The sequence below is a fragment of the Callorhinus ursinus genome, unplaced genomic scaffold, assembly GCF_003265705.2.
Source record: "Callorhinus ursinus isolate GAN/ISIS: 27379988/994484 unplaced genomic scaffold, GSC_fseal_2.0 scaffold20, whole genome shotgun sequence".
Lineage (NCBI taxonomy): Eukaryota > Metazoa > Chordata > Mammalia > Carnivora > Otariidae > Callorhinus > Callorhinus ursinus.
In genome coordinates, this window is record NW_027397082.1 from 17129784 (window position 1) to 17155252 (window position 25469).

At 48.3% G+C, this 25469-nt stretch overlaps 1 protein-coding gene across 1 annotated transcript in view; it reads right to left on the minus strand.

Annotated features, from left to right (window-relative positions):
• Nucleotides 1–24885, minus strand: part of NEURL1 (neuralized E3 ubiquitin protein ligase 1) — a 75043-nt gene extending 50158 nt beyond the window's left edge. The window contains exon 1 of the mRNA XM_025880884.2: nucleotides 24218–24885. Within this exon, the coding sequence (XP_025736669.1) occupies nucleotides 24218–24302 (85 nt within the window). The 5' untranslated portion in view covers nucleotides 24303–24885. The remainder of the gene's footprint in view (nucleotides 1–24217) is intronic.
• Between the last annotated feature and the right edge of the window lie 584 nt (nucleotides 24886–25469).

Genomic DNA, 25469 nt, shown 5'->3' on the forward strand with positions numbered 1-25469 from the left:
GATAGATAGATAGATAGATAGATAGATAGATAGATAGATAGATAGATAGATAGATAGCAAGACACCAAACCACAGAAGACAGAGTTGTTCCTCTAGACATCTGCATTGCTCACTCCTTCACCTCCTTCTGGTCATTTTCAAATGCCATCAGGCTTTCTCTGGCCAATTTATTTAAAATGTAAACACTGCCAGACCTTCCCACCCGTAATTCCATCCCTGCCACAGCCCATGATTTATTTCTCTCCAGAGCACTTATCACCATCTGACATCCCATATGTTGTCTTTTTTTTCTTTCTTTGTGTGTGTGTGTGTGTGTGTGTGTGTGTGTGTGTGTGTCTGTCTGTCTCTCCTCATACTCATAAGAATGTAACTCCATGAGAGAGAGAATTTGTTCACTGCTATATCCTAATGCCTAGAACAATGCCTGGCACATAGTAGGCACTAAATAAATATTAGTTGGAAGGAAGGAAAGAGGGATGGGAGGGAGGGAGGGACGGAAGGAAGGGGAGAGAAAGGAAAAATATAATACTCTAAACACAAATAGGATCATATCATGCACACTAGGCATACCGTGCAATTTTCTTTTTGCTCTAAACAATGTGGTGCACGTTTTTAAAAACAGTACCACTGAATATGAAAAGTTGCAAAGTCATCCTGTGTATAGAGGTACATTCCCTCCTTCTTGAAAGCCTGTGTGGACAGTAAGTGGGGAATGGGCCACAATGAGGTGCCTCCCCAATGCACTTGACAATAAACTGCCTGATTTTCAGTCTATGAAATTGACTGGCCACGAATCAGAGGATGCAAAGTTACCCTCAAGAGACGAAACAGCCCCAGTAAAAGAAACCTGACTGGAGGTATTAACAAACCTAAAGCAAAGAGGTGTTCATTGGATGCCAAGGAATCAGGGGAAAAGGGTGTCCCTGAAGCAAACTGTAGTGGGGCCCATGCGAGCACAGCCAGGGCTGGCCTAGCGTTGGGTCCACCTGGTAGGCATCTCCCCGTTGGTGAAGTGGTCTGGGTGGAGTTCAGGGCCCAAGGGCATTAAATCCTCAGATTTGTGGCCTCAGCTCCCTGGTCAGATGCCAGGTTCACTCAGCACTCAAGGAGCTTCCTGCAAGGGAAGAAAATGGCAAGCAGCTGACATACTGTCCAGTCCATCTGACAGTAAATTTCTCACTGCCAAATGGTAAATTGACTTCTGATTTGATTCATGAGTTTTTGTGGGCTTGAATAGATGAGCCAGGAGCCCCCCAGTCCTATCAACTCAGACAAGACACCTTGGAGATGGAATCTGGGGCCAGCTAGACTCTAGGCAGGGGAGGACTCCCATTAGGCTGAACCCTGTCCCATTGCTCACTATCTTCAAACTTCTGGTTATGAACCAGAAGTGCCTACTGTTTACTGACATTTTACTATGGACCAGGTCCTGAGCCACCCCAATTAATCCACACAATGACCTTGTGAAGTGGGAACTAGTATGCCTGCTTACCAATAAAGAAACTGAAGATTTGGAAGATCAAGGGACCTGCCCAAGGTCAAGACCCAAGAGCCAAGATTGGAGCCCATATCTGACCGACGCCCAGGGAAGTGTTTCACAATGGGTGGTCCACAGATCTCTCACATTCGTTATCACCTGAGATTCTTGTTTAAAAAAGCAGATCCCAGAAGCCCAACCCCAGACTGACTAAGCCAGATTATCTGGATGTAGGCTCCAGGAACCTGCATGTTTACCATCTACAGGCAATCCATAGGATCGTTAAGGTCTGAGAACCACTTCATATGCCATATCACAACCTCTAAAACTCTACCCCCATGGCCTCTTGTCAGCTTCCCTGGCCAGCTGCCTTTTCTGGATTTTCCCTTACTCCTTGCCCAACTCCTTCACAGATTTGTTCTGTCTGCCCTGGGATCCCTCATCACCTTCAAGGTTTAAGCGGCACCCATTGCTGACAACAGGTTGCAGTCATGACTTCCCCCACGATCCCGGAGCTCACACATGGAGCTGCCGACCCAAGTGTCTCCCCCAGAATGCCTCAATGCTCCTCTGGCATCCCAAAACTCAACCCACCAGCTTCCCCTCCAGTCCTCCCCTGCTGCCTGGGGTCTCGATGGAATTTCCATCCTCCCAGCCACCTGAAAACCTGGGCACCATCTTGGATTCTTCCTTCTCCCTTACGACCCCCTCCAGGTACCCCTGCTCAGCGTGTCTCAAAGGTATCCCTTCCTCTCTTTCACCAAAACTGCAGTTCAGGCATAGGCATCCTTCACCGAGACAGCTATGCTCCCATTACAGCTAGTCTCCCTGACCCCATCTTTTCCCTCTTAAATCCATCCTCCACAAGGCAGGTAGACTGATCTACGTGAAGAGCAAATCTAAAACCTTCAATGGCTTCCCACTGCCCAGGAAAGCCCAGGGCCAGTGTGGTTTTGTTGGTCTTTACATCATCTCCATTCACTTTAACGCTGAGTTTAATGTTTGCTAGGGTGTGGTGTGCTCCTGGCAACGAGATGATCTTTTGTAAATGAGTGCCTCGCCAACCATCTAGAAGCAGACGTTTAATGTACCTTTACACACAGCCTTGGATACTAGTACTAGTGTTACTGCTAAAAGAGCAGCGACTGGAATGTTCATAGTAAACAAATACAGTGTCTCCTGCCCTGGTTTCCTCAGCACCAGGGCCTTCCAGTTACAATTTCTCAGGCCTGTGCTTCCTAACATCTTTCTTTCCTTTTTCAGACCCAGGGATTCCTACACTGGTCAGTTGCAGCTTCCTACGTCCCAGCTGTGTGATCTCCGTGAAAAGAATCAGTGAATAAATGAAAAGTTCTTTTTAGAGGATGTTAAATGGGGAACTCCCTCTAGAAAGAATATCTAAGCATGAGCTTGCTGTTCTTCCAGTAGGGGCCCAGGAGAGAACAAAGGAAGCGGGGCCACAGGGAGCCCTGAGGCGGGCCTGGGTAGGCTGAGCAGCTCAAAGGCAATAGCCACCACGCTGGCCTGCTTCCCGCCCCACTCCCCACTCTATTTGTTGGGCACTCGGGGATAGACATCTCGGGGATATGAGTTCACGTCCTTCTTGCAAAGACCCCCAACTGCTCCCTGTAGAGCCCCAGGTTTTGAAGCCTGTGTCCTTCATGAGTAGCCCAGCTAAGAAAGCATCAGAGGCAAGACCGAGACCCGAGTTCTGCCTCTAAGACTCATGCTCTTGCAGAGGACTCGTGAAGGGTCCACACCCCCCTTTGCAAGGAAGGGGAACCTGGGCCCAGAGAGGGATAATGACCTGCCCAGTTGAGCGGGGTCCCACAGCCCATCATTCCCTGGCCTGAGTTCATCCAAGGCATACCCTGGGAGAGGCACAAAAAAGGCTGAGCCTCTAGGACAAGTAGGGAACACCAAGGTCAAAGAAGGCATCTGAGAGCCCGAAGTTACAGCAATAGCATCAGAGTCAGGACCAGAATCAGTTCTCCTGGACCCTCAGCCACCTCCCCCTTCCCTCGCACCACCCCCTGCCTTCCTTGCCCTTCCTTCTCTCTCACACCCGGGGGCCCCCCCAGCTCACTGCCCCAGGCCTCTGTGTTCAGCCACTAGGCCGGAAGCCTTGGAAGATGCCCAGACTGAAAGGCCACTTGCAGCCAGATTCATCAGCGCCCCCACCCCGCACAGCTCCTAGGCCAGAGGCATCCTGGCAAAGCACAGAGATCTGAGAGCCAGAGACTCAGGAGCCTTCTAGACCTCCGTCTGCTCCAACTTGCCCTGGGACTCTGGGCAGATCCCTTCTCTCTGAGCCCAGTTTCTCCCCTGGGAAAGGTCAGTGCCAGACAACATGACCCCAGGCCCTCTCCACCCCTGAGGTACTGGGGGTAACTGGTGTCCTAGGGCCAGGCTCTATGTCACAGACACCTTGGTGACCTTTGGAGGGGCCCTGCAGACCACGTCCTGAGGAGGGGGCACAGAGGGGCTTCCCCAAAGCCCCCACTGCCTCCCCGTGAAAAACAATGAATTTCATTCCAAATAAGGGAACTTAGAGCAAAGTCCCCGCCATGGCCCAGTTCCGGCTGGTTTATGTTAGCTGGACAAGACTAAACAGACCTTCACATTCTCCGTATCAAGCACTACAAATGAAAAAAACGACTGCTTGTCTCTGGAGCATGGGGCGAGGGAGGGGTCAGTGCTTCCCTGAGGCCCCTGAGCAGACCTAGGGGGTACTGCTGGATGCAAGGAGGTGGGGTGTTTGGGAAGGGCCCCTGGGGAGGCAGAAGCGCTTCAACAGGGAGCAGTGAGGCAGGCACAGGGGCCTGGGGCCTGAGGGGTGCGGGGGGCAAGCGGTGCTTTGTGTCTGCGGAGGTGAGAATGTGAATGCCAGACAATGACAAGGTGCAGACAAGGAGGAACAAAGAAGAAACGCAGGGAAGGAGTGACAAGGCCAGAAGACCCTAGAAGACTCCTTACTGCCATGACCAGGGGACTGGGAGGGAGGAAAAGGATGGGGGAGGGGCGCCACCACTTCCCGGACAGCACAGCCCCTTGTTCCCCGCGGCCCCATCTGCCTCCTGCAGCGTGGGCACCACAAACCCGAGATAAGAATTTAATTATTTACAAAGCAGAAGCCCGAAGCAGGACTGTCTTCCTGTTTTCCCACGTAGCACCCCCCCAATACCTGCCTCCTAGCCTGCCCCCCTGCACAGCCTGCCCCTCCGTCCCTCCATTGCCTGGGCCATCTCCTTTTACAAAGGGGTTTGCCACAGTGGGCTGACCACCCTGAGTGGCGGCCATCACAGCTCCCATCCTACAGGTGGGTACACTAGCCCTCGGGCCATGCCATGACCTGCCCAGGGTCACTTGTCTGTGGATGGCAGCGGGAGGACCAGTGGTACCCACAGCTATCTTTAGCAAGATAGCCAAGGCCCCCACACCCTCAGGCCACGATGTCATTGGCCAGCTTTGTCTTACTGCCATGTACAGGCAGCTCCATCTTCTCTAGCTGCTCTCTGCCCACCCCCAAGAGAAGGCCCATCTACTATCTACCCAAACTTCCCCATCATTCTTCAAAACCAATCTCTCCTCCTGGAAGGCTTCCCTGACTCTACTCAGCCTAGCTGACCACCCTCCCCTCCTCTGACCTTTCTCGGCCCCAGGGGTCAGCACCACAAGTGCTGTAAGGATGGGGGCACATCTGTCCCCAGAGGCCCAGCAGCCCCGAGAACATCTGTGTCATCAAGGCATGAATGGATGAACCGACAGTCCCACATCACTCTTCCCTTCTCTTGTCTTGGCCCCAGAGCCTGGTACTCGGGAAATGTCATTTCAACCAAGAAAAGAAAGTGGGCTGTTGCAGCGCTGAGGGGCCGGGAAAGAAAAGTTTGACTTTCCTAGAATCAGCCCATTCTTGCCTTCATTTCAAAATATTTGTTGAGCGCCTACTGTGTATGCCGGGCCAGCGAGCGCGCAGGCCGCTCGGGACACCGACAGCTGACCAGGCCCTCAAGCCTGGTTTGATCCGTGCTTATGAGGCGAACCCAGGGCTGCTGTGAGAAGGACACAGAGACCATCTTAACCCAGCCGGGGGGTGGGGGGGGGTGGTCAGGGAAGGCTTCCCGGTAGAAGTGATGTCTAAGTTGGGACCTGCAGGCTGAGCCTCAGGATAACAACAACTAGTATTCATGATGCACTCATGACTCGTCAAGAATCTTCTCCGATAAGGAATGAGGCTATGCACACGTTAGCCTCTGGCTCCAGGTGGCACAGGCAGCAAAGACAAAATCTGACTCCAGAGTCCATTCCTCAACCACAGGGCCTCTACCCTGCCTGCTTTCTTCCTCCCTCCTCACCCCCTAGGTTCCCCCGCCCCATGCCCTTGGGGAACTCCAGAGGCCTGCTGGACCACACCAGAGTCCAATGTCTAGGTTGAGTTTCCTTAGCCCAGTGGGATCCCCAGGCTCCTCAACCTCCCACGTACCTTGGCCAGGCCCAGACAGGGGGCTCGGAGGGTCCCTGCAGACCCAGACGAGCACCCCCTACATCCCTGGGACAGAGCTAATGGTGGAGAAAACTCCCCCATCTTCTCTGGTGCCTGAGTTTCCTGGGCCATAGGGAAGGGGCTCTGTCCTAAAGAAGTTCTTCTGGAACATTAGACAAATTGCCCCTGAGCTGGAAACTCCCTGCATGTTCTCACCCTGACAGCTCTGCATTACTCACTGCTGTCTCCCATTTGGGTTGAACAGAGGAGGGTCTCTGAGACAGGAAGGTCCACCTGCCAGAGGGGTGTCTTGGGGCTAGGAGGCCACAAGGCAGGCACCCACGTTCAAGGCCCACTGGCCAGTTCTGTGACCCTGCGCAAGCAGGTACAGGCATCACTGAGGGCACCCCGGAAATGTCCACCCAACTGGACCTCAGTTTATTCCTCCAGGAAATAAGGCCAAGACCACCTGTCTCAGCAATCTCTAGGAGATGTGGAACAAGATCCAGGAGGGAAGAGACAGGAGGGCTTCACAAAGCTGTAAGTCCCAGACAAACACAATGGGCTTTTTTCTTCCCAGCAACTTCAGCTCTCTGAGAGGATCCACACTGGAGTTACAGGAGAAAGAAATGAGAGAGGGGAGTTAGGGCAGTGGCCCTATATAGAAGCAGATGTTTCTCAGCTGGGCGCTAGCCAGGCTGGGGGCAGAGGACAGAAAAATCCCCCCGCATCCCAGTCACTCTCCTCCACAGAGCACAGCGGAGAGAGCCAGGCCCCTCAGATAACAGTTTACGGTATGTCTGCACCCACTGCCTGGGCTCTGTGAGAACTGGCCCACTAGGAGGGAAGCGGTGGGCCCAACCCAGCCCAGCTCTCGCCTGCCAGAGCCACACACCAAGCCCCAGGGCCCCGGATTTAACATATCCCACTCAGTGTGCGCTCCCTTGCCCCAGGGCCCCTCAGCACAAGTTAAGATCCAATTGGCATTAATTGGACCAAGCTGACAGTGCCCAGGGCAGCTTGAGCGCTGTCATCATGGATTTGACTCACCCAGCAATGGCCATCGGTGCCTGTGGAACCCACCATTAGTGTCATTTTGGGAGGATCAAGAGAGCTTGGATGGTGCTTTGTGAGTCAACACTCCTGCCCGGCCATGCTTCCAGCGGAGACCTAATGCTTACAAGTGATTTATCTTCAGTCTCACATCCAGGCAGGGGCTGGACCCCAGGCCTCCTGACCATCAGCTCGTGAGTCTATGGGCCCATTCCTCTGCTGCTCGTCCCAGAAAGTCTTCTCCAGAAGTGAAAGGGAATTCTAGCTCTTCCCTTCCTCCCAGGGCACAAGACCTCCAGCCTGATAATCAAACCCCAAGCCCAAGAATTGAACCTCAACCCAACCCTAGAATATGGAAGGCCAAAAGGGATTCTTGGCCCCAAGACTCAAAGCTCAACTGCAATCATGAATCTGGGACCCTGAGGTGAAAACTCCCCTCCAGAAATGGAACTCTCACCCCAGCGTGGAAATCAGACTCCCAAAATGGGCACTTCAATACCAAGCCAGAATCTTGCCTACAGAAATGGTACCTTCACCCCAAAAGAGAACCTTGTACCCTAGGATCAGAAACTTAGCACTATACAGTAAACCCCCCACTTTCAGAACAAGCCCTAAATCCTGGGAAACCCTCTTCACAACAACTCATCTAGGCTCTTGTTATATTTTGTTTCTTTAACCTACCCTCAACTTGGGGACCAGACGAGGAAACCCCAAATCCCTAAAACAGTTTCCTTCACATTTTACAGTGAAGGAATCAGAAGAATCTCATGCAGCCAGAGCCCCAGTTTCTAGGTGGGCTGTACTCTGATGCAGAAACTTCCACGTGAGTGGCATTCTGGTCACTCACAGCCTCATCCCACCACTTCTTCCATGCTCTTGACTCCACGCCAGGGGCTGGGTGGCTGGCTGGTTTCCTCAACCCCAAAGGATCCGCCAGCCTGGCCCAGGAGCTAGAAGACCCCCTCTGAACCTCTCAGGCCTAGCTAGGCTCTCTCTGCCCTGAAAAGAGAAGATTTCCTTGCTCATTATTGGTCTGTTCAGATTTTCTTTTTTTTTAATTTTTATTTTTTTAATTTAAATTCAATTATTTAATATATAATGTATTATTGGTTTCAGAGGTAGAGGTCAGTGATTCATCAGTCTGATATAATACCCAGTGCTCATTACATCACATGCCCTCCTTAATGTCTATCACCCAGTTACCCCATCCCCCACCCCCTCCAGCAATCCTTTTTGTTTCCTACGATTAAGAGTCTCTTGTGGTTTGTCTCCCTCTCTGATTTTGTCTTGTTTTATTTTTTCCTCCCTTCCCCTATGATCCTCTGCTTGGTTTCTTAAGTTCCACATATAAGTGAGATATGATAATTGTCTTTCTCTGACTGACTTATTTCGCTTAGCATAACACCCTCTGGTTCCACCCATGTCATTGCAAATGGCAAGATTTCATTTTTGATGGCTGCATAATATTCCACTGTGTGTGTGTGTGTGTGTGTGTGTGTGTGTGTGTGTGTGTGTACACACATACACCATATCTTCTTTATCCATTCATCTGTTGATGGACATCTGGGCTCTTTCCATAGTTTGGCTATTATGGACATTGCTGCTATAAACACTGGGGCTCTCAGATTTTCTGTTTCTTCATGATTCAGTTTTGGTAGGTTGTATGTTTCTACAGATATATCCATTTCTTATTGGCAACTTGTTGGCATATTATTGTTCACAGTAGTCTCTTATGATCCTTTGTATTTCTGTGGTATTTATTTGAGTCTTCTCTCTTTTTCTTAGTCTAGCTAAAGTTTTGTTAATTTTATGTATCTTTAAAAAAAACCAACTTTTACTTTTGTTGGTCCTTTCTATTATGATTCTAGTCTTTATTTCATTTATTTCTACTCTGATCTTTGTTATTTCCTTCCTTCTACTAACTTCGGCTTTAGTTTGTTCTTCTTCTAGTTTCTTGAGGTGTAAAATTAGGCTTTTTATTTGAGATCTTTCTTTTTTCTTAATATGAGCATTTATCGTTATAAACTTCCCTCTTAGAACTGCTTTTGCTGTGTCCTGTAAGTTTTGGTATGTTGTGTTTCCATTTTTGTTTGTCTCAATATTTTTTTTTATTTCCCAATGGATTTCTTCTTTAACCAACTGGTTGTTCAGGACTATGTTGTTCAATCTACACATATTTGTAAACTTTCCAATTTTCCTCCTATAATTGATTTTTGGTTTCACACCATTGTGGTTGGAAAAGATACTTGATATTATCTAAATCTTCTTCAATATGTTAAGACTTGTTTTGTGGATAACATATGATCTATCCTGAAGAGTGTTCTGTGTGCACTTGAGAAGAATGTGCATTTTGCCGCTGTCTGATGGAATGTTCTGTCTATGTCTATTAGGTCCATTTGGTCTAAAGTGTAGTTCAAGTCCATTGTTTTCTTACTGAGTTTCCTGTCTGGATGATCTATCTATTGTTGAAAGGGGAAGACTGAAGTCCCCTATTATTATGGTATTGCTGTCCATTTCTCCTTCCAGATCTGTTAATATTTGCTTTATATTACTTATGTGCTCTGAAGTTAGGTGCATATATATTTACTAATTTCCTCTTGATGAGTTGATCCCTTTATCATTATATAATGACCTTGTTTCTTACTACAGTCTTGTACTTAAAGTCTATTTTGTCTTCTGTAAGTAGAACTACCCCTGCTTTCTTTGGTTTCCATTTGCCTGGAATATCTTTTTCCCTCCCTTCATTTTCAGCTTAGGGGTATCCTTGAAGCTAAAGCTAAAGTCAGTCTCTTATATTTGGGTAGTTCATTGGATCTTGTTTTTCTGTCTATTCAACCACTCTTTGTCTTTTGACTGGAGAATTTAGACTATTTATATTTAAAGTAATTACTGAGAGAGAAGGATTTACTACTGCCACTTTGTTCATTGATTTCTGGGTATTTTATAGATCCTTTGCTCCTTTCTGCCTCTCTTACTGTCTTTCTTTGTGATTTGATGATTTTCTATAGTGGTATGTTTTCATTCTTTTCTCTTTATCTTTTTTTGTACCTACCATTGGTTTTTGCTTTGTAGCTACCATGAGGTTTACATAAAACATCTTAATCACAACCTAGGGGTGCCTGGGTGGTTCAGTCTGACTCTTGATCTCAGCTCAGGTCATGATCTCAGAGTCGTGAGATGGAGCCCCAAGTGGAGCCTCAGCATGGAGCCGGCTTGGGATTCTCTCTCTCTCCCTCTCCCTCTGCCCCTCCCCACCCTTATGCGCGAAAGCACGCGCACACACTCACACACACACACACACACACTCTCTCTCTCTCTCTCAAAACAAAACAAAACGCCAATATCTTATCACAGTCTATGTTAAGCTGATAGCAACTCAACTTTGTTCATATACAAAAGCTCAACACTTTTACTGCCTCTCAGCCATTTTATGTTTTTGATATCACAATTTACATCTTTTTATATTGTATATCCACTAGCCAATTATTGTAATTATAGCTTTTTAAAATTATTTTGTCTTTTAACCTTTATACTAGAGTTGTTAGTGATTTATACACTACCATTAGAATATTGGAGTATCCTGAATCTGACCATACATTTACATTTACCAGGGAATTTTATACTTTCATATGTTTTTATGTTACTAGTTAGTATCCTTTCTTTTTAGCTTGAAGAACTCCCTTAGCATTTCTTGTAAGGCAAGTTTAGCGGCTGTGAACTACTTCAGCTTTTTTTTGTCTGGGAATGTCTGTATCTCTCATTCAATTCCAAAGGATAGCTTTGCTGGGTAAAGTATTCTTAAATCTCCCAACAAAGGACACCTGGGTGGCTCAGTCGGTTAAGCGTCCGCCTTCGGCTCAGGTCATGATCCCAGAGTCCTGGGATCGAGCCCCGCATCAGGCTCTCTGCTCAGCGGGGAGTCTGCTTCTCCCTCTCCCTCTGCCTGCAGCTCCCCGTTTGTGCTCTCTCTTTCTCTCTGTCAAATAAATAAATAAGATCTTAAAAAAAAAAAAATCTCCCAACAAAGAAAAGTCCAGGACCAGATGGCTTCACTGGTGAATGCTATCAAACATTTACACAAAAATTAATACCAATCCTTCTCAAACCCTCTCCAAAAAAAATGAAGGGAAGGAACCATTCCAAAGTCATTTTATGAGACCAGCATTACCCTAATACCAAGGCCAGATAAGAACACTATAAGAAAAGAAAACTACAGGCCAATATCCCTGATGAACATAGATGCAAAAATCCTCAACAAAATATTAGCAAACTGAATTCAACAGCACACTGAAGGGATCTTACACCATGATTAAGTGGGATTTATCCCTGGGATGCAAGAATGGTACAACATATATAAATCAATAAATATCATATACCATGTTAACAAAATAAAAGATAAAAAATCATATGATCATTTCAACAGATGCATAAAAAGCATATGACAAAAATCAACATTTTTTCATCACAAAGACTCAACAAATTAAGTATATATGGAATGTACCTCAATATAATGAAGGTCATACATGACAAGTTCACAGCTAACCTCAAACTCAATGGTGAAAAGCTAAAAGTTTTTCCTTTAATATCAGGAACAAGACTAAGGGGCCCACTCCAACTGACAGATATATAGATCAATAGAATAAAATAATGCAGAAATAAACCTATGTATATATGGTTAACTAATTTTCAACAAAGATGCCAAGAATACACAAGGGGTGTATAAATGGTGTTGGGAAAACTGTGTATCCACAAACAAAAGAATTAAACTGGACCTTTATCTTACATCATATATAAAAATCAACCTAAAATGGATTAAAGACTTAAACATAAGACCTAAAACTATAAACCCCTGGAAGAAAACATGGGAAAAAGCTTGACATTGGTCTTGACAATAATTTTTTGGGTAGGATCCCAAAAGCACAGGCAATGAAAGAAAAAAAAAATAAACAAGTAAGACTATATCAAACAAAAAGTTTCTGCACAGCAAAGGAAACAATCAACAAAATAAAAAGGCAACCTAAGGAATGGGAGGAAATATCTGCAAATCATATGTCTGATAAGGGGTTAACCTCCAAAATATATAATGAACTCTTACAACTCAAAAACAAGAAAATAATAATAGTAACTCAACTTAAAAAAGGACAAAGGACCTGAAGAGTAATTTTTCCAAAGAAGACATACAAATGGCCAATAGGTACATGAAAAGGTGTTCAACATCACGAATCATCAGGGAAATGCAAATCAAAACCACAATGAGATATCACCTCACACATGTTAGGATATTTCTTATCAAAAAGACAGATAACAAATATTGATGAGGACGTGAAGAAAAGGGAACTCTTGTGCATTGTTGGTGAGAATGCAAACTGGTGCAGCAATTTTGGAAAACAGTATGGAGGTTCCTCAAAAAATTAAAAGTAGAACTACCAAGCAATTCTTGCTTCTGGAGGTATATCCAAAGGAAATGAAATCTCTGTCTTGAAGAGTGATCTGCACCACCTGCTGCTTCATTTCTCAGCCCATTCTTCTGCATTCTGTTTTACTATATGGCCATCTATCCAGTCCCTTCCGCTTTCCCCTCCCTTGACAGTTTAGTAATTTAATAAGTACAGAGCCCCAGGGTGAAGGTCTGGGGCTTTGATCTCACTCTGGGAAAACCAGAGCAACCTTGGCCTGTCCCGGCTGATTTATGGCCACCTTTCATGGTTTGTGTGTGTACACTGGGAGCAAGGAGCCACCTGAGAAAGCCTGGCTACATCAGGACTGAAGGCCCCTGGCTTGGAGGCCAGCAGAAGCCAGGTGCACATCACCCCACAGGTGCCAGCACCCTGCCTCTCCCTCTCTGCAGGAGCCACCTGTGACAGGCAGAGGGAATATTAATTATTGATGGTTTCCCAGGTGGTAGAGATGGAGTTAAGAGCCCAGGGCCAGCTATGCCCTGCTCTAAGACCTCAAAGCTTGGGTGGGGCACAGCACTCAAGGGAACACCCACACATCGCACACACCTGACCTCCCAAGAGGCTCACCCTCCCCTGTGCATGCAAGCTCTTCCAGGCCGGGTCACTGGGTGTTTCCCTGAGCACTACCTTGGAAGTCAGAATCCCCAGAGATGTATCCACACAAGCAGCTCCTCTTATCTCCCTCGCCACCTCCAAATCTTCAACCTGAAGTCAATCTCCTGGCCTCACTGCTCACTGCCCCCTCCTGGCAGACGCCACACCTGTCTCCTCTCCTGGTGGTCTGCACGAGCCTCCTGCCTGGCCCTGCCCTGCTCCTCTCTTGCCCCAGAATTTTCTAAGACACTGAAGTGATTTTGTCACTGTTCCATTTAAAGCCCTTCAGTAGTTCCCCTATGGACAACACATAGCATGGCAGGGGCAAGCATTCAGGCTGTCCCTCTGGAGTTTACTTCTGCCAACTCTGGAGAGCATTAGCATCCTGCAAGGTCAGAGCCTTGAGACCACAATACCACCTGGTCCAATTCAGCTGTATGATCTTGGTCAAGTCACTTTCCCTCTCCAGGACTGAGAACCCCAAACTGGGGCTGAGAAAGGAGGCAGGAACAAAAGAGTCTCTATGGTATATTTGGGTTCTGATGTTCAAAATCAGGGGCCACCGGCCCTTCCACCTGACCACCTGCCACTCTTCTAGCCCCAGGGAGAATGTGTTCCAAGGAGCATTTGCTGGGAAGACCAGGGAAAGAAAGGGAAAGGAAAAGAAAGCAGACATAGAGGAGAAAAAGGGCTCCAGGACCCTTCTGTCTATATAGATGGATGTCTGAATTAAATAAGGCTGGGCTGTGAGCACCTCAAGGGCAGACCCGATGCCCAGTATTCACATCTCAGTTCTCCATACCCAGCTCCATGTCGGGCACCAAGAGGGCACCAGCACATGAAGTAAATCAGCTGGAGCATCCTTGCAGTTTTACTTACTCTGATCAAGGCAAAGTGCCTCCTCCCCTCACTCTCAGAGGCACCTGGATGGACACCCTCACTGGGATGGACACACACTCTAGACTGACCCATCCCCTGGAGCAGATCCGCCTTTCAGTGGATGCTGGGGAGAAACCAGGGCAAGCCACAGGGGAAAGATGAAGGTGAAAGCCAGGAGCATGTGGACCTGCCACCACCCTTATCGTAAGACAACACCTCCTCCTGGCGACGTTCTCCCTTTTCGTTGTCCCCTCCCCAGCCTCTGGGGTAGCCAGGCTGGCATTCCGGGGCACCCGAGGCAAAGAAAGCCACACAGACAAGCCAGCAGACACACTTCCCTCGACCTTTCCTGCAGCCCAGGAAAGACCCTCTCTCCTCCTGCTGCCCCAGCCCTGCACAGACAGCCTCTGTGACCACGGAAGAGAGACAAGGCAGTGGTCCTTTAATGATTTTTCTGCTGAAAGTTCCTTGGCCCAGAGGGTCAGGATGACATGGGCCTGGGCTCATCGCCCCCACAGTTAGCAGGAGCCAACTCTAAACTCTGCCCTCAAGCACAAGGGCTTATGCTAGGCCCCCTGCCAGGAAGTCTTCACTGCTGCTCTCCACACCCAGCTCAAAGCTCTCAATTAGGGGTGGCACTGCCCCCTTTGGGGTGCTTTTAAAAATATAGGAGATCTTAACTTGAGAGAACAGATGGTTACCAGAGGGGAGGTGGGTGGAAGGATGGGTGAAGAGGTGAAGGGAATTAAGAGTACGCTTATCTTGATGAGCATTGAGTAATTCTAGAATTGCTGAATCGTTATATGGTACACCTGGAACTAATGTAACACTATGTTAACTATACTGGAACTAAAAGAAAAAAGAAAAGAAAACCTTGGGAGAGCTTTTTTTTTTTTTATGTCACAGTGACATTTAAGGTGGCCAGTGGCATTGAACAGGCAGGGGACAGGGGTGCTAAATGAACAGTTCCACACCCAATAGGCCAGGAGCACCCCTCTAAGAACATAAAGCCAAGCCTTACTCATCCTCAGATCACTTCCCTAGAGAAAGCTTCCCAGACCCCAGGACCACGTCAAGCTCCCCCACTGGCTCCACAGTCTTCTCTTTCACAGCCCTTATCCAGATGTAACTGATGTTATAACTGACCAGGTAAACTAAAGAAATAGGTGACAGAGTAGTTAAAGTAGTGCTTGGGGGGGAACACTGGGTGGCTCAGTCAGTTAAGCGTCTGCCTTTGGCTCAGGTCATGATCCCAGAGTCCTGGGATCCAGCCCCACATCGGGCTCCCTGCTCAGCAGAGGAGTCTGCTTCTCCCCCTCCCCGTGCTCATGTGCTCTTTCTCACTCACTCTCTTTCAAATAAATAAATAAGATCTTTTTTAAAAAATTAAAATGAAATAAAGTAGTGCTCGGGCCTCAGGGAATGAAGTATAACTCCCACCCCTTAAGTGAGGGCTGTGCTAAGGGGACTTTCTTCCAAAGAGTGCAATACAGAAAAGGGGAGAAAAGTATAACTTTAACTTTACAATGAAGCAATCAGACAAGCACTACCTCAGCCAAGTGATCAAGGTCAACTTCACCGGGGATAAATCATGCTGATTGCACACATCGTTGATATGTGATGAAAATGGCACTTCACCTTTATGGTCTCTCTCTCCAAAACCTATACAGCAATCTAATCATGAGAAGAACATCAGAGAAATCCCAAGAAAGGGGCAGTGTATAAGATACTTAAACAGCAATCCTCAAAACTGTCAAGGTCGCCAAAAACAAAGAAAGCATGAGAAATTATCTTAGGAGCCTAAGAAAACATGACAACTAAATATGTAAGATGGTACCTAAAAATATGATGTGATATCCTGGATGGGATCCTGGTACAGAAAAAGAACATTGGGAAAACGAAGGCAATCTGAATAAAGTACAGACATTAGTTAATAACAGTGTATGGATATTGGTTCATTATTTGTCACAAATTTTCCATACTAAAATGTTAATAATGGGGAAACCAGATACAGGGTATCTGGAAACTCCCCATATTATCTTGCAATAATCCTGTAAATCTAAAACTGTTCTAAAGAAAGAGGTTACAGGCATACCTCGTTTTATGGTGCTTCACTTCACTGCACTTTGCAGATACTGAGGGTTTTTTTTTTACAAATTGAAGATTTGTGGCAACCTTGCATCCAGCAAGTCCACCGGTGCCCTTTTCCAACAGTATTTGATCATTTTGTGTCTCTGCGTCACATTTTGGTAATTCTCGCAATATTTCAAACTTTTGCATTATTATTATATTTATTATGGTGACCTGTGATCGGTTACCTTTCGGGGGTGTCATCAACCACACCCCTATGAGACAGCAAACTTAACCGATAAATGTTGTATGTGTTCTGACTGATCTACCAACAACAATATGGAAATTTGGCCAGTTGACAACCCCGCATTGGCCTCTAAGTGTTCAAGTGCAAGGAAGAGTCTTGCACCTCTCACCTTGAATCAAAAGCTAACAGTGATTAAGCTTAGTGAGGAAAGTGGGAGATAGGGAAAGCAAGACCTCCTGTGCCAAACAGTTAGCCAAGCTGTGAGTGCAAAAGAGAAGGTCTTGAAGGAACTTGCAAGTGCTACCCCCGTGAGCACACGAATGATACGAAAGCAAAACAGTCTGACGGCAGATATGGAGGGAGTTTTGGTGGTCTGAACAGACGATCAAACCAACCACAACACGTTCTTAAAGCCAAAGCCTCAACCAGAGCAAGGCCCTGACTCTTCAGTGCTGTGAAGGCTGAGGGAGGTGAGGAAGCTGGGGAAGAAAAGCTTGAAGCTAGCAGAGGTGGGTTCACGAGGGTTGAAGAGAGAAGCCGTCGCCACAACATAATCGTGCAAGGTGAAGCAGCAGGTGCTGCTGTAGAAGCCGCAGCAAGGCATCCAGAAGATCCAGCTAAGATCATCCTCGAAGGTGGCTACACCCAACAGCAGATTTTCCATGTAGACGAAAGAGCGTTCTATTAGAGAAGATGCCATCTAGGAATTTTATAGCTAGAGAGGAGAAGTCAGTGCCTGGTTTCAAAGCTCCAAAGGACAGGCTGACTCTCTTATTAGGGACTAATGCAACTAGAGGCTTTAAGCCGAAGCCAGTGCCCATTGACCATTCTGAAAATCCTAGGCCCCTCAAGAATCATGCTAAATCTATTCTGCCTGTGTGCTATAAATGGAGCAACAAAACCTAGATCTGTTTACTACATGGTTTACTGAATATTTTAAGTTCACTGTTGAGAACTACTGCTCAGAAAAAAAGATTCCTTTCAAAATATTACTGTTTGTTGACAATGCACCTGGTTACCCAAGAGCTCTGATGGAGATGGACAACAAGATGAATGTTGTTTTCATGCCTGCTGACACAACCTCCATTCTGCAGCTCATGGAGCAAGGAGTCATTTTGACTTTCAAGTCTTATTATTTAAGAAATGCATTCCATAAGGCTGTAGCTGCCAAGGATAGTGATTCTTCTGATCAATCTGGGCAAAGTCAATAGAAAACCTTCTGGAAAGGATTCACCATTCTAGATGCCATTAAGAATATTTATGATTGATGGAAAGAGGTCAAAATGTTAGCATTAACAGGAGTTTGGAACAAGTTGATGCCAACCGTCATGGATACCTCTGAGAAGTTCAAGACTTCAGTGGAGGACCTAACTGCAGATGGGATGGAAATAGCAAGAAAACTAGAATAAGAAGTGGAGCCTGAAGATGGGACTGAATTGCTGCAATCTCGTGATAAAACTTTTAACAGATGAGGAGCTGCTTCTTATGGATGAACAAAGTGGTTTCTTAAGATGCTGTGGAGATTGTTGAAAGGACAACAAAGGATTTAGAATATTACATACACTTGGTGGATAAAGCAGCAGCAGTAGGGTTCGAGAGGATTGACTCCAATTTTGAAAAAAGTTCTCCTGTGGGTAAAGTGCTATCAAATTAGCACCACATGCTACAGCACATGCTACAGAGAAATCATTCGTTAAAGGAAGAGTCAATTGATGCAGCAAATTTCATTGTTGTCTTATTCTAAGAAAATGCCACAGGGGCACCTGGGTGGCTCAGTTGGTTAAGCGTCTGACTCTTGGTTTCAGGTCATGATCTCCTAGGTCGTGGGATCGAGCCCTGTGTCGGGCTCCATGCTCAGCAAGGAGTCTGCTTGAAAATTCTCTCCCTCCTTCCCTCCCCAAACTCACGGTCTCTCTCAAATAAATAAAATCTTAAAAAGAAAAAGAAAGAAACTGCCACAATCACCCTGAACCTTCAGCAGCCACCACCCTGATCAGTCAGCAGTCATCAACATCAAGGCAAGACCCTCCACCAGCAAGAACACAACTCACTGAAAGCTCTGGTGATGGTTAGCACTTTTTTTAGCAATAAAATATTTTTAATTAAGGTACATACACTGTTTTTTAGACATAATGCTACTGCACACTTAATAGACTACAGTATAGCATAAACACAACTTTCATATGCACTAAGAAACCAAAAAATTCATTTGACTCACTTTATTAAAATATTCACTTTATTGCAGAGATCTGCAACACAATCCACAATATCTCCTAAGTATGCCTGTATTAAAAAGAGAAAGAGAGAACAGTAGCTTCAAAATCAGAAAGATTTTGGCCAGAATCCCAGCTCCACCTCATATCAGCCATTTGACTTTGAGCAAGTTGCTTAACCTCTAAGCTTCAGTTTATCCATCCATAAATGGGGTTAATAATCATACTTCCTTCACAAGGTTGTTTTAAAAATTACATGAGGTAAGGGGCGCCTGGGTGGCTGCGTCGACTGAGCGTCTAACTCTTGATTTTGGCTTAGGTCATGATCTCAGGGTCATGGGATCGGGCCCTGCATCCAGCTCTGTGCTCAGCGCGGAGTTGGCTTGGGATTCTCTCTCTCCCTCTGCCCCTCCACCCACTCACATACACACACACCCTCTCTCTCTTTAAAATAATAAATAAAATCTTTTAGAAAAATAAATGAGATAATAGGTGTAAAGAGCTTAGTACAGACTCCAGCACATAGCATGTTAGTACTTATTATCGTATTCTGTATTCTGATGTATTTTTGTTCATTTGTCATTTTTCTCCCCATCTGTCTCTCCACCGGAGGGGAAGCTTCATGGCAGCCGTGGCAGCAAACGCTCAACTATTTTGTACACCACTGTATTCTCATGCCTACGAGAGTGTCTGGCCCATCGTCAATGCTCAGTATGCATTTGTTAAACAACAGAATGAGCCCTTCCCATCAGAGCATTCCTGGAACCCCAACTCTCACCCTAGGAGAACCTCAGTTCCAGAGCCCAGTGCAGAGCCCGGCCTACCCCCAGTTGCAGCTAGAGCAGAGAGAAAACCAAGGCCTCCCGCCTGCCTGCCAGTGACTCTTATCTATTTCCTTCTCCTCTCCCAGACCTCTTCTCCCTGCCCAGCTCCCCACAGGCGTCAGCACCTGCTCATTTCCCAAAACAGCAGGATCTGGGTAATGACCTCTGATAAGCATCTTTTAATAAACCCTGTAGCTGGATCTGTCATCCAGAAGCTATATTCTCCCCACCTTCCCACTCTCACCCCCATCTCCTCCCACTTCGGGGGCATTGGTGCCTTTGGCGTCGTCAGGCAGGCCCCCAGTTCCCCTGGGCCTCTGGACTCTGGCTTGCTGGGGAATAGCCAACAGGCAGCCCAGGCTATTCCATAAGCTTGACCCTCCCCAAAGGCCTTTGATCTCAGCAGCCTAGCCCAGCTCGGCCTGCGCCACCCTGCCTGACCGCTGGCCAGTCCATTTCCCTCCATCCCCATAGGCAGGTTTCCCAGGCGTTACCACGGAGACCACTTGCATCCTGCCCAGGGTTGCCAAAGCAACCCGTTCAGTGATAAGCAGCCCCTAAGCCTCTAGCCCTTGGGAGAGTCACAGACCAACAAGAAATAGGCCCAGGCAGCTGGCACACCAGGATAGAGGCATCCCTGCCATCTCCTGGGCAGTGCCCAGCTCCTGCCCTCCTCCCCCCACTCTTCTTGCTCTTGCCTCCATCTTGGCCTCTGTGATTGAGAGCCAGTGCCTGACCCTCAATGTGCGTATCTTGGCAGTGAGCACATGCCATCCCGGAGGGTCAGGGAAAAGAAAGCCCCAATGTGTTCTCCCCCGTGGGCGCTGGTGTTCTGGGTAGAAGTCCCAGTGCCACCACTTCCTAGGTCAGTGTTTCTGGGCAGCATTCTTAGCGAAGGATTCAGGGGAGGAGGTTATGGGGAGTGACTGCTTACTGGGTACAGGCTTTCCCCTTGAGGTGATGAAAATGTTCTGGAACTTGATAGAGGTGGTGGTTGTACAACACTGCGAATGTACTAAATGTCACTGGACTGTACGCTTTAAAATGCTAAAATGAGGGCACCTGGGTGGCTCAGCCAGTTAAGTGTCCGACTCTTGGTTTTGGCTCAGGTCGTGATCTCATGGGTCGTGGGACTGAGCCCCACGTTGGGCTCCGTGCTCAGCAGGGAGTCTGCTTAAAGATTCTCTCCCTCTGCCCCTTCCCCCACTCTCTTTCCTTCACTCTCTTTCTAAAATATATAAAACAAAAAATAAATAAAATATTACAATGGTAGATTTCATGTAAATTTCACTACAATTTAAAAAAAAAAAAGATGGGAGGTGGCCCATCCAATCCTCATCTGTAGGTGACCACTGGGGCTTGATAGCCCTCCACAGGGTTTTCCTAGTTACCTTCCCCTCAACACATACACCAAGCAAGCAGGCACTCAGAAAGAACTAGGAAAGGAGGAATTTCTTTATTCTCTGTATTTGTCTCCATGAAGCATGAGCCCCTTGCCCCAGTTACTCTGTGCCCCTCATTGAGAATATAGACACATAGCTACTGATTCCCACCTCCAAGCCCCTGCTGTACGTCTCTTTCCCAACCCTCTTCTCCATACCCTAGCACGCCTGCTGCACCCCTTGTCACCTATCCAGTTTCTGCAGTTCCGTCCATGTCCAACTCAAACCTGCCTTGCCTTTTCAGATAGATCTTCAGCCTATGAATGTACAGGGATGTCAGAAGCCCTCACCTCTAGGCCAGGCACATAGCAACTCCTTGTAACTGTCTCTTGGTCCTAAGCCCAGAGCTATGCCTTGGATCTCTCTCCTGGATACTCCTAGACCAACACTGTTCAGACCGCAGTGGGAATCACCAACAATGAAGTCAGTGTGTCTCCAAGGAGAACACCAAAGTCTACCACCTGAGAGGTGATAGACGGGCTTCATTTTATGTCGGACTGACAGCCAGACCAATCTTAGCTCTCCAGTGTGTCCCAGGGTCCCTATTATGCCAGACCCCTTCCAGTTGTTTTAATTAAAATGGTAAGGAATCAATAGAGATTGCAATTATAGAAGGAGAGAAAAAAATCGAGAGTTCCTCACCCCCAGCAAATTTCTAAGATAGATACTGATATGAATTAGAGCTGGATTCAGGGTGAGTACATAAGCAATCTGCGCAGAAGTCTGGGTGGACAGGCTTAGAATCACAGCCAGGATCGAGGTCAACACCAATAGAATTGGAATGGAATTCTGGGTGACCAGTGATATATCAGAGAAGACTACTAGGTCAATGCTGATACAGTTAGAAGGGAATTTGGAATGGACACTAAAACAATCACAGAATAAAGCTGATGGCTTTATTAGGGTGGGGAGAAGTCAGGATCAGTGGAACCTGGGCAAGGGACAGAGGGCACCCATAGATGGCCGTCATGGGCACACTCTAATCCTTCATTTCAGGCTTGGAAGGAGCAGAATCAAAATTCTCACGGCCACCTCCTGTAGGTGTGTGGGAAGGGAAAAGAGAGTGGATTCTGGTAAGTCAAGCCTGAAGGGAGATGGGCAGAGGGAGGGAGACAGTTAGGGGGAGAATTTCACCACAATTTAGTCCCCTAGAAGAAGAAACTGATCCCTGTAAACCAGGGAGGCAGCATAAGGGAGGTTTCCCAGGCCACATAGGTGGGGAGTCAGGCAGAGGAGGAAGCTGGGGTGGGGGCAGGGAGGTAGGAGGATCCCAGACCCTCTCCTGCCCCTTCCCTCCCTTGCTGAAGACCCTAGCCACGGAGACCTCACATCCCCACAATTCCACATTTTAGGTAAAAAGGGGTACAATTACCAAAGCCTTCTCTGGGCTTCCCTAGGGTCAAGGATGGAGCAGGCCAGCCTTCTTGGGGCAGTTTGTGAGCAATTAAACCCCAAGTCAAATCACTGGTCCAGCTGCCCTATCCTTGAAGGGTTCAGCCCAACTTCACCATCTGATGCACTGAGTAACTGGGCAAATCACTCCCCCTTCCCTTCATTCTTCTCACTTGTGAGAGAGGACATTGAACAGGAGGATGTCCACAGGTTCCTCCATCATTAGGAATCTGTTTCCAATACTCAGAAATAGTCTTTATCCATGTTAATACTTACAGCTTATTTCTGATGATAAAAAAATACTTGCTTATTGTAGAAATTTCTTAAAAAGAGTGAAGTATAAAAAAGAAAAGAAAAAATCTTACATGATCCCATTTCCCAGAGGGAAACCATTGTTACCATTTTGGAAACTTTCCAAGGTTTGATTTTTTTTTTTGCATTCATATTTTTTTAAACAAAATTGGGCTCTCACAGCCTATACAACTTTGTATCTTGCTTTTTTCAACTGTCATTATGCTGCACTGAGCATTTTCCCAAGTCACCAAATATTCTTCAAAAATACAATTTTAAAGATTGCATAATACTCCACCCAGAGGATATACCATGATTACAGGGCATTTAGGTTGTTTTCCGAGTATAAATAACACTGCCGTGAACATCTTCACCTGATGCATAAATATTTGCCTGGATCTCCATTTTGCCGGGATCAGTTCCTCTAAGGAGAATCACAAGGCCAATGAATGTGTTATTTTACAAAAAAGACTGACATGTACCACCATATTAATTTCCAGAAAGACACAACAAACCCACTGATTTTCCCAAACCGAGTGAGAGTGGAAGTTCTGAAAGGTTTGGAGTTAGAACGCTGAACAGTGGTCCTGTCTCTCCTCTCTCCCAGTCTGGACAGTTAAGTGTCCAGCGAAAGAGAGGACAGAATTCCAAGTCAGAAGATACAGCTCTGCAGCCTCGCTCTGCCTCTCGCTGGCTTCAGGAACATAAAACAAGCATTGGTTCTCCTCCACTGTAAAATGGGTTCGATTAGTTTTGCTGACTACCCAGAGCAGTTTCCTCCCTCACATGAACAGGTGTTTGTGAAAGTTCTTTGTAAACTTTAACACTTTGTCAAGGGGTATGACTATTATCCTTCTCACAACCCAAGGGACTGAAGAAGTGGGTGGTTCTTTGTGGAAGACCAGGGGCTTCCCTTCCTAGCTCTTAGTCATCAGAATGCCCAGGACAAGTGCTAGCTGGTTCCAAGGGTGATAGAAAAGCAGCTTCCTGAAGGGTATCAGTGGGGTCTGAGGGCCTGGGAGGACCCAGTTGGGTCTTGCAAAGGTCAGAGACAGCACTGGAAGCCTCAGGGCTGAGGACAGGGCCTAGGGCCTCCCTGCGGGTGCTGGGTAGGTCTGGGGATTTAGACAGCAAAGACATTCCTGGTAAATGTTCCTCTCTTTCAAGGCTCCCAGCCTTTCCTTTCTAAGGTTCCAGCTGCACATCTGGCCTTTGGAGGAACCGGAAAACAAGCTGAGTCTGTGGATGCAAAAAGTCAACAGCTGCAGAGGACTCCAGAGGCCATCAGCTTTGGCCCCTTCTTCCAGGCTGCTGTAAGTCAGTCCTGGATCTTTAAGACCGTCCATTTGGAAATGCAACTAGTGCTTCCAGCGTGACCTCTCCAGCCCTGGGCAGATGAAAAAGGAGACTGAGATGCCTCCCTTGAAAAGCACAGCTGGCCAGCCTGAGCATCCTGCCACACTCCCCTACCCACTGGGCAAATGCCCTTCCCAACGCCTGCACGCTAGCCTAGCATCATGGCCTGAGTTAACTCCAGTGACGTTCCCAGTGCTGGCAGAGAAAACTGCGCAGACCCCACGGAACGCCATCCTCCCGGTTTCCAACATCACCACCAGCAGCCCCCCCCCACCCCTGGCCCACCTCTAGGGCCAGATGCGCACCTCGAGTCTCCAAATACGCACAACAGGTGGCACCTGCCCGTCCTCCCCAACTACACCTGTCCAACATCTCCCTGCCCCTCCACCTGCGTCCCAGTCCTCCGGCTGCGCCCGGCCCGGCGGAGCCTTCCTTACCTTTGAGGGTTTGGGGATGGCCCCGCGGCGCCCGGCTCGGGTTTCCTCGGGGCAGAGAGGGGATACTGGAGAAGTTGTTACCCATGGCATCCGGCCCCAGGGGGTTCGGCACTCGCGGGGGGCAGGAGAGGCTGGGCAGGAGCGGAGGTACGGTGTGCGGATGGGTGCGCGCGCGAGCGCGCGCCGCCGGGGGAGGGCCGTGCCGGGGCTGCGGCCGGGGGCGGGCGGGCCGCCGCTCTCCTCCTTCTCTCGGGGCCGCGCCGTCCTCGGCAGGGCCTGCCCGCCGCGGCAGTCCTCGCGCGAGCCGGCTACCTGCCTGCCATTCCCCGGGGCGGGGGCCGCGGGCGGGCCCCTGGGCCGGGGCCGGCGGCGCCCGGGGCTCCCCTCTTCCTCGGGCTGGCGCTCGGGTTCCCGCTGGTGATGGGCGGCGCGGAGGCTCCGGCGCGCTCCCCCCGGGCCATAGAGTCAGGGCTCCCGGCGCGAGCGCCGGGCGGCTCGGCGGCGGGCTCGGTCCCCGCCCGCGGGGACGGCCGCTGCGGCGACGTGCGTGGCGCCCTCCCGCCGGCGGGTCCGCATGGAGCGGGGCTCTGTGGAGCGCGGGGCGTGCTGGGCGCCCCCGCCGGCTTCCTCCAGCGGCCGCCGCCCCCGCCCCCTGCCCGCAGCCGTCGCCAGGATTCCCTCGCTCCGGTTGTTATGGTGACAGCTGCGCCGTTGAATGAGCGTCTTAGTGACACGCGCGCGACCAATCAGCCAGATGTGGCCCAGGGGCGCGCCGCGTTCCCGCTGCCACAAGTTCTCCGCGGCTCTGGGGGCCTGGCCCAGGTCAGGGGAAGAGGCCAGGCAGATACCGGGGCTCCGGGAGTTGGGCTCATTCCTCTCATGGATAGTGGAGCTCGGGGTTGAAAACAGAGAAACAGCAAGAACTTTGAGCTCCCTGGGTGCCGGGCGCAGGGCGAGTTAGCTCTACTTTACAGTCCCCTTGGCTCCAGGTACAGGGCCTGGAACACAGTAAAAGCTCAAGGAAAAAAAATTTGATGGGTGAATGGTTGATTCACTCATGAGTGGGGTGAGATTAGAAACCAAAGCACTTGACCGTTGGCCCTCAGTTACATCTGAGGGTGCGCTGGGGCAAGGGCTCAGGACAAGAAGCCCCAGCTATCCAGTCACTGCACACATCGCATTGGGAGCCTTTGGGTGAATACAGAGAGGACCGAGGAGACTGGGTTCCTGGCCAAGCTGGGGGAACAGCTCT